Consider the following 9,837-nt stretch of genomic DNA (forward strand, 5'->3'; position numbering starts at 1 on the left):
CTACTCCTTCCATGTAGGCTCCTGACACATGAAGTGATTTCAGGCTGTGATTTGCTCACGTTCCTGTCTTTGTTTTGAACACTCCCAGCGGGAGTTGAATGGTAGATTATGATTCATTTGTTATCTACAATCTGCTTGGACCCATTGGTAATTTCAGTCTATTACCTACCACGGTAGGTAAAAAGCAAAGGCGCAATGAGTTCTTAGCAAAACGTGCTATTTTCTGGGGTTGCTCAGACCATGAGCGGGCCAGGCTGATGGCACTGACTTGGTGAGAAAGGTCTGGATCATGAGCAGGTGTGAGCAGACCTCTAGCCTTCCTGTACATGTACCGGGAAGATGAGGGTCGTAATCAAGAAAGCCAGAAGACACGGCATGCTTTCTATATAACATATGGTCCACTGTGCAGGACGCCAGCCCCCCTGTGCCACCAGGAGCCCGCGGAGAGGATGCCGGGAAGCTTACTGGAGCTGTGCTTGGCCAGGTACTTGTCTTTGTACTTCTTCTTCTTCCCAAAGGGACTGCAGCTTGGGGCTTCACTCGGAGCCGACTGAGCCACACTGGCCACTCGCCTGGCAGGAAAAAGCGATGAAGAAAGTCAATGGAACCTCAGTGTAAAAGGCCCAGGGCCATTCTCCCAGAGCAGGGCTTGGGACCCTCCTTCCCCTTCTCCATTAGACCTCCAGACCGAGGGCACCTGGCTGGCTCATTCGGTAGAGCACGTGACTCTTGATCCCGGGGTTGTGAATTCAAGCCCCACGTTGGGTGTGGAGATTCTTTAATAAAATCTTGAAAAACAAAGCAAACCTCCAGACCAATCTGCCAAAAACTTGGTGCTGGCCTTGACCTTTTCCTCTCTCACACCGCTCTGTGTGTCCCTCGTCCGCTCCGTCTCTCAGCCCTCACTTGTCTCTCCCTCCCAGCTTCCCCCATCTCTCTCTGTCATCTCTGTCTCCAATCTGTGTGTCTCTCACATCCACTCCCTGCCTCTTGTTCTCTGTCTCTGCCAGTTACCCCCTCAGCTGCCTCTCTGCTCCCTGCTCTCCTGCCCCACCCCCTCCTCGGTGAGCAGAAGGCTCTGGGTGTGTGCTGAGTAGGGTGTAGACCAGTAGGGAGGTGGTGAGGGAAAATGTGCATGAGCCAACCGGTACACTGCATTTTTAGTCTTGCACTTGAACCTGAGGGCCCCACGAGAAACAGGCGGAAGGTGCCTGGCTGGCCCGGCCAGGCTGCACTGAGGGGTGACGCGGCAGCGGAGGCGGGGGACCCTCCCTCTTGCACACATTTGCAACACCAGGTATTTGGATGCCCACAAAAGAACTCTCCAGAGAGGCATGGGAGGCGACTGAGACCTGAGAAGCCATTCCCGTGTGAGTCTGCACGGCACCCAGCTCTGAGCCTTTGTTCTCTACGAACAGGGCCACTGTGCCCGCGGGACATAGCGTGTGCGGAGTGCCTAGCGCGCCGCGTGGGGCACCGTGAACTGGGTGCTGTCTTCAGACAGGTGACCCGGAGCCTGGGGCCCGCACCTGTCAGCAGACAGCACGCACCACCCAGCAACGGCTCGCTTTCTTGGCTGCGGTGCTTTCTGAACACTGACGAGCGGGCCGCAGTATGGAAACACACCGCACACTGCGCCCCCGTATCATGCACATGTAGACGTAGAAATAAATACTCCAATACTTCCCTCCGATGTCACTTTTCAAAAGAAATACTTGTCGCACCCAGTAAACTGATGGCACGTGCCATTACAGCACAGTCCCCCGTGTGAATACCACTGTGCCACTGAGTCCTCCTGAGGAGGACCTGCATGTTATCCCCACCGTGCTACCTCGGAGAATGGCCTAGAGGCCACAGCTGATGTATTTGGGCCTTTCGCCAATACCACGCAGGGTCAACACTGTATTTCATTTGCTGCTCTAACTGTGAAACGGCTAATAATTCGTGTGGCCGACTCCACCTGTATGAAAGCTCACCATTCCTGTAGCTCAGGGGAAGGGATCAATCCTGCTGACTCCTTGGAGGAACCTTCCACCCGCCCTTGCCACCAGTTACTGTCATCCTTGTTGATTATCTTGATGATGTCCCCGGTGACAAACTTCAGCCCCGCCTCCTTGCAAGGGATCAGGTGGTCCTTTTTGGGGTCATAGTCAAACTGCGCTCTCATGAACATCTGCAAAATGAGGCAAAGGGTCAGAACTGCAGGGACAACAGGGAGGCGACAAAGGTGAGACACAGAAGCTGGTTATTGGTCTGAGTTGTCCATCCGTCTGTCTTAGAGTACAATGCAGCTACTATCTGAAATGCACATTTCCTCAGTCCATCAATTAACAATAGGAATGTGCCAAATGCTGATACCCCTTGTACCCACAATCCACTTCTATGCAGAGGTTGTCAGTTACGACGTGTGGAAAAGTCACCACAGCATTATTTACAAAAGTGAAATACTGGAAGCAAGCTAATTTTCCAAGAATGGGAAATTAGTTAAGTATGGCTACCTACTGTATATATTACCATGCAACTATAAAAATCAATTTGCAGGGGGGCACCTGGGTGGCGCAGTCGGTTAAGCGTCCGACTTCAGCCAGGTCACGATCTCGCGGTCCGTGAGTTCGAGCCCCGCGTCGGGCTCTGGGCTGATGGCTCAGAGCCTGGAGCCTGTTTCCGATTCTGTGTCTCCCTCTCTCTCTGCCCCTCCCCTGTTCATGCTCTGTCTCTCTCTGTCCCAAAAATAAATAAACGTTGAAAAAAAAATTTTAAAAAAAAATCAATTTGCAGGGACACCTGGGTGGCTCACTTGGATAAGCATCTGACTTCGGCTCAGGTCATGATCTCATGGTTCATGGGTTCAAGCCCTATGTTGTACTCTGTGCTGACAGCTCACAGCCTGGAGCCTGCTTTGGATTCTGTGTCCCCCTCCCCTCTCTGCCCCTCCCCTGCTCACGCTCTGTCTCTCTCTCTCAAAAAGAAAATAAACATTAAAAAATTAAAAAAAAAAAAAAAGAAAATCATGCCACAATAACATAAATGACCCGGGACAGAAACGTTACAAAACATCATATGCCAAGGCCCTATCTGAACACTTTCTCTCGACTACTGACGCTTTCCTTTGGCACCATTAACCACTGTGTTTAAAAACATTTGCCAATTTGCCTGTGAATAATTATACTGCATACAGTTTACTTTGTGTTTTTTTGATGACTGGTGACACTGGATATTTTCTCATGTGTTCAATAGCCATTTGTATTTTTCCCCGTCTGAATTACCTCTTCATCTGCTTTGCCCATTCTTCTCTTGGAATAAGGAGATGACCCTTTCCTTTCACATCGGTTACAACAAGCAACTCAGAAAGAAGGTCTGCTTGTTTGTAATGGATGTTAATTTAGTTCAGAGAGCAGCAGGCAGCTACAGTCGTGAAATACTGAGAACTTAGAATCACATCACTTCAATCGAATCTCAAAGAACACAACAGAGAAAATGGTGTCACCTACCTGTAGTGCAGGAAGACGATTCTGCTGGTTGGGAATTACTTTTAATGAGATCATTCCTTTGGTTTCTTTCTATTAAAAAAAAAAAAAAAAGCAGAGAAATAAAACTGTAAGGAAACTAACTTGGATGATCTGCGATTTCAAAAACTCTGATTTCCCCTCTCAAAGTCCCAAAAAGTGTTTTTATCTAACACACATTTTGACCACACACTTTGAAATTTTGTAGGACAATTCATCCTTCAATACAGAAGTCTTGTGTGCCCCATAAACCAGTGTAACTTGGAGACGTACAGAGAATAATGAAGAAAAAACTAAGGATTTTCCCTCTTCCCTACACTCAACCCCAAAAGGTCCCCAAAAGAACCTAAAGTGAACCTAAAATGAACCCTGGTACACATACACCCATGCCTTTCTCCACACAAAAGAAAACATTTCCAAATATTTACACACATATGTCCATATTCACATGCACGTATTTTTGTTTTTAACAACAACTGGGCATGTCGATTGCTGCCAATCTTTTTGTCACTGTCATCTGCTACAATAGACATCCTTGAACGTATATCCTTCTAGATTTGCATTTTGATATTTAAAAAATTTTTTAATGCTTATTTATTTTTGACAGAGTGGGGGAGGGGCAGAGAGAGAGAGAGGGAGACACAGAACCTGACGCGGGCTCCAGGCTCTGAGCTGACAGCACAGAGGGGCCCAAACCCCCAAACCACGGGATCATGACCTGTGCCAAAGTCAGACGCTCAACCGAGCCACCCAAGTGCCCAAAGCATTTTGATTTTTATAGAATAAAATACCATGGTAGAAATGCAGAATCAAGGGGTGAGAACATTTTAAAAGCTGTCCTCATATTACTCTTCCAAAAGATTACAGCGACTTCACTCTCACCAGGAATATATGAGAGGCCCTTTCCCCCTATTCTTGCCAGAATTCTATGCTAACATTCTGCCAATCTGACAGGTGGAAAGGATTTCATGGTTGCTTCATTCTGTAATTGTATTACCATAAATAAAGTTAAACCTCTTTTCAAAAGCTTTTTTTCTTATATCCTTTGTCTAGTTATCTGTTTGGCTGTAAGTCTTTTTATAACACAGTTTAGAAGTTCTTACAGTGTTAGAATTATTAACTTTCTACCTATCATATGTGCAACAAATATTTTTCCAAGCCTACTGTTTCTGGGATGTTTCACCACATAGCACAAATTACCGTCTATGTAGTCAATTATATTTACACACATCAAAATGAAGCACAAATTTTGAAGCTTTACGTGTCACTGCAGGCTCAGGAATCAGTGCACCCAGCCTTACTGAGAAGCACCATGAGGCCAAATCGCTGAGCAGCCTGCTTTGTGGAGGAGGCCCTGTGGGGAAACACATCAACCTTCTCGTGCTGCCCATCGTGGGACACTCGGTTCTGCTTCCTCTGGGCGGGAAGGTGCCCCAGATGACGTCGTATATGACAGACAAGCGGGTGAATGGGCCCCACGGATCAGCGTTCCAGCAGGAAGCAGGTGGCCTGCCCCACAGGGTGCCGAAGACCGCTGAATGAAGGGGCTATTTACAGCCCCAGGATGGCAGTGGCATTCTTACCCCCCACGGGCCTGTGGGCACGTGCTTTCACCCCGTGTGTCTGCGTCAGGATCCAAATGAAGTCCACACCCTGCAAGTGGGTGATCCGTCTCTTTAGACTCTCTTCACCTACCTGTTCTCCTCAGTCCGCTAATTTCTTAGCACTTGCCAAATGGTGCTGTTCTAACCATCACTTGGTGAACTAGCTGGAATACTGTCCCCTTATGGACTGTGAGTTACCCAGTGGTAGAGTTCATACAGGGAACAGAGGGACAAAGGCATCATTCTCTGTGTTTACCACGTTCCAGAGTAATGAACTGGTTCCCTCACATCCTCCAATTAGCTCATAATGTGTACGTACACACACACACACACACACACACACACACACACACACACACACACACACAATTACAAGTAATCTAGTTACAGATACTTTTTATAACCCCCTTCGTCTTCCACATTCTTTTGTCAAGGTCCTGTCCGATCTATTTCTGACTGTTTAATAATTTCTTTTCTTCTCCTAGCTTTGGATTGGTTTGCCTTTTTCCAGTTTCTTAAGGTGGAATCTGAGGCCACAGATTGTGAACTTTCTTGTTTTTTAAGATAAGTGTTTTGTGATCCAAACCTCTACCCCAGTACAGCTCAATCAGCGTTCTACAGAATCAGATATGCTGTGTTTTCATTTTTATTTGCTTCAAGGTACTTTCTAATTTCCCTTGTGATTTCTTCTTTGGCCTATGGGTTATTTAGAAGTGTCTTATTTAATGTCTAAGTATTTAGGGATTTCCAGATACCTGTTTTTGATTTCTAATTTAATTTCATTGTGGGCAGACACCATATCTTCTATGTTTGATGGGTCGAGAGATCTCTCGTGAGTTTGAGCCCCGCATCGGGCTCCGTGCTGACAGCTCGGAGCCTGGAGCCTGCTTCAGATTCTGTGTCTCCCTCTCTCTCTGCCCCTCCTCCACTCACGTGCGTACGCTCTCAAAAATTAATAAAAACATTAAAAAATTAAAAAGAGAGAGACTGAGACCTGGGACAGATTCTGGATCTGCCTTTTCCTCCTTGCAGCTCTACCAGTTTTTGCCTCAAGTATGGTGAAGTTCTGTCATTAGGATCTGTGTAAATTTGCTCCCTGTTACTTCATTTAGTCAGAAGCAGAAGTCCAAGTGAGGGCTTTTTAAAATTTTTGTTTTAATGTTTTTATTTATTTTTTTGAGACAGAGAGAGACAGAGCCTGAGCAGGGGAGGGTCAGAGAGAGAGGGAGACACAGAATGTGAAGCAGGCTCCAGGCTCCGAGCTGTCAGTACAGAGCCCGATGCGGGGCTCGAACTCACGGAATGTGAGATCATGACCTGAGCTGAAGTTAGACACTCAACTGACTGAGCCACCCAGGCGCCCCGATTTTTTTTTAATTATTATTTTTAAATGTTTATTCATTTTTGAGAGAGACAGAGGCAGAATGTGAGTGGGTTAGGGGCAGAGAGAGAGGGAAACACAGAATCCGAAGCAGGCTCCAGGCTCTGGGCTGTCAGCACAGAGCCCGACGCGGGGCTCGAACTCGCAGACCGTGAGATCATGACCTGAGCCGAAGTCAGACATGCAACCGACTGAGCCACCCAGGCGCCCCACTGAGCCACCCAGGCGCCCCCCCCGATTTTTGTTTTTTTAAAGTAATGTGTGGGGCGCCTGGGTGGCTCAGTTGGTTAAGCGGCCGACTTCGGCTCAGGTCATGATCTCGCAGTCCATGAGTTCGAGCCCCACGTCGGGCTCTGTGCTGACAGCTCCGAGCCTGGAGCCTGCTTCGGATTCTGTGTCTCCCTCTCTCTGACCCTCCCCCATTCATGCTCTGTCTCTCTCTGTCTCAAAAATAAATAAACGTTAAAAAAAATTAAAAAAAAAAAAAGTAATGTCTATGCCCAACGTGGGGCTCAAACTCACAACTCTAAGATCAAGAGTCACAGGCTCTTCTCATTGGACCAGCCAGATGCCCCTCAACTTTTCATTTATAATATCCCACCACCGTTTATAACAAATCCATGATGGGCACCTGGGTGGCTCAGTCAGTTGGGCGTCCGACTTCAGCTCGGGTCATGATCTCGCGGTTTGTGGGTTTGAGCCCCGTGTCGGGCTCTGTACTGACAGCTCAGAGCCTGAAGCCTGCTGCGGATTCTGTGTCTCCCCTCTCTCTGCTCCTCTCCTTCTCAGGCTCTCACTCTCTCTCTCAAAAATAAAAAACATTTAAAAGTTTTTTTTTTTTTTTTTAAAGAAAACAAATCCACGAATAGGGATTCCTATCTTCATTTTACAGATGACTTAGAGAGGTTAATTTACCTGCTCAAAATCATGGCTAGAATAAAGTAGAGCAGGATTTCAGAGCTGCCATCAAAGACCAAAGCTTTCTGACACCCACTCCAGTGTTCTTTCTAGATAGACACTCGGGGTTATTTGCCTTGGTTTAGAAAGTTACTAAATGAAAGCAAAGAACTGTCATTTGTTGCACAGAATAAAGACTAGCAGTGGTACGAGTCCCCTCAAGGAGTACAAAGACTTGACAATAAACTCATGTACGCAGACACCAATGTGGTTCCACACTTCACAAAGACAACGGCAGAGACTATACCCACCATCGCCTTCTGCAGCTGATCTACTGAGTGATTAGTCACGTTTGTGCCATTGATTTCCAGGATCTCATCCCCGACGTGAAGGGAGCCTACCACGAAATGAAAAATCAGTCCACAAGGAATAAACATTAAAACAAGAGCTGTCAATATAACTCAAGATACCGCAAAAAAGAAACCACGACCTACAGCATTGTTCTACAACAGACTGTGTAAAACACTCAGGGTTGAGAATATTCAAGATTGCGGGAAGGGAATGGTTCTTTTGAGTCCCTTGAGGGACGTATCAAGGCGAGCACTCGACAGTTTAGTATGACCTCGTCCTCCCTGGTCAAGCTGAATAAAAGCACTTCATCCACAGCAAGTTTAATGTTTCTTTGTTGTTCTACCTAATGGTAAAGTTCATCAACGGTTAGATTCTATGTGAAGAGTAATTACCAATATTTGTGCCACCCTAGATACAAAACAAAAGTTCTAACTGAACAGAAAAAGGTAGGGTTCAAAGCGTGGGATGAATCAGGTGGGCAAATACAGGTTATCATCCGCTACTAAAAACAGGTCATATTTTAATGTTCTCTCACCAACCTCCCAAATAGCTTTGACTCAATGATGCATCTGAAAACTGACGGCACCTTCACATTAAGGAGACACAATGGTTACTTCTGATTATTTGTCTAAATTCTATTTTCGCAGTGCAATGCAATGGGCTGCATGTAGTTAACCGGTCAAATATTGGGTGAAAAGTATTGGCGTAAAGAGGTGTGCAAGAATGCTCAGAGGGAGAGACAGTGGCACTGGGCAGTTCATACAAAGGTCTTATAACACAGTTACAGAGCCAGTTATTAAGCCACAAAAAAATCTCCTGTCTCACACACACACACGCTCCCCACTGTAAAGGCTGTAAGCCTCCAGCCCCCCAGCACTGACTGGCATGTCGATGGTTCTCTGACTGAAGCACTGCCCAGGGCCCCCATAGTTACCTTGTCTGTGAATCATGCCACCGTGAAGAATTCTGGCCACTGTACAGGACTGCTTGTCATTCAGCTTCAGGGTGATTCCCTGCAAGGAGGACACAGGGGACAGCAAGCTTTATTTGCAGCTCTTTCTGAGCTTATCCGTAGGATGATTTAGGAGGATCTCTGCAGAGGAAGATCGTTCATCGTCCTCTTGTGGCCTGGGGGCTCAAGGGGTCGAGAGTAAGCGGTGGGCTAGAACAGGACAAGGGATTACCATGGGCTCTTCTGTGACCTTCTCGAACTGGATGAGTCGCACCTTCCTCACGTCCTGCCCCTTGGCCTGGGCAGGGCTGCCTGGGGCGGCGCAGCCGTTGGTGTACATGTCCTCCGTCATGGCGCTCGCCTGATGTGACGCAGCCTGTCGGGTCAAAACAACAATGCGTCAAGTCAGCGGCGAAGGCCCACCATCACTCTGGAACTGCAACTCTACAATCCAAAGGGCTCCGCAAACCAATGGTTATTGCATAAGCTTGGTGTCCCTCACCAGGAGTGACGTGAGGCTATTTGTAAATGCTATCATCCGACTTAACAGACGTGCTCATCTGGTCGGCTGCAGACGCGTTAAGGTGTTTAATGCCCAGGGTGCTGCCCAGGACCCTGCTGGGGCTGTAATGAGGTGTAATACAATTCACAAAATTCTGATTTCTAAGGCACACCGCCACCGAGGCCGCGGGGAGGGCTGTGCACCCATGGTGTCTATAGCGAAGACCCGAGGTGGGATTCGTTCAAACAGCCTGATGCTTTGCATCAGGCTGCAGTAAGTATGATTCGCGTTAGCATTAGCCTCTCACAAATCATTTCTTTGGCTACAAACAGGAAGTTCTATCGGGACTAGAGAATTAGGCTTAGCCCTCGGCCTACGACGATACCGCTTAACCTGAGGGGTCCCTCTACGTGAGGTTGCCGCCACCCCTCCTGCCATCCCATGATGACACCTCCACTGTGACCCCGTTCCCCCCATCTTGACAACAGCAAAGCCAGATGACTGGTGCCACCAGACAGTAAGGCACTCAGCATGGCATCGGCAGGAGGACAGACAACGGACCAATGGAATGGAATAGAAAGTGCAGACGCGTGGTCCGTGTCCGAACCTTTCAACACAGATGTGTGGCCACATGCCACGGGCAC

At 47.5% G+C, this 9,837-nt stretch overlaps 1 protein-coding gene across 1 annotated transcript in view; it reads right to left on the bottom strand.

Moving 5' to 3' along the window:
* MPP1 (MAGUK p55 scaffold protein 1) overlaps positions 1-9,093 on the bottom strand; it is a 14,834-nt gene extending 5,741 nt beyond the window's left edge. Inside the window, exons 1-6 of the mRNA XM_040467131.1 lie at positions 8,924-9,093; positions 8,674-8,752; positions 7,700-7,785; positions 3,492-3,560; positions 1,977-2,173; positions 466-572 (exon numbers count right to left, since the gene is read on the bottom strand). Coding sequence (XP_040323065.1) covers positions 466-572; positions 1,977-2,173; positions 3,492-3,560; positions 7,700-7,785; positions 8,674-8,752; positions 8,924-9,043 — 658 coding nt within the window. The 5' untranslated portion in view covers positions 9,044-9,093. The remainder of the gene's footprint in view (positions 1-465; positions 573-1,976; positions 2,174-3,491; positions 3,561-7,699; positions 7,786-8,673; positions 8,753-8,923) is intronic.
* Positions 9,094-9,837: the final 744 nt, after the last annotated feature.

The sequence above is a fragment of the Herpailurus yagouaroundi genome, unplaced genomic scaffold (assembly GCF_014898765.1).
Source record: "Herpailurus yagouaroundi ecotype Mexico unplaced genomic scaffold, PumYag 67209, whole genome shotgun sequence".
In the NCBI taxonomy this organism is placed as follows: domain Eukaryota; kingdom Metazoa; phylum Chordata; class Mammalia; order Carnivora; family Felidae; genus Herpailurus; species Herpailurus yagouaroundi.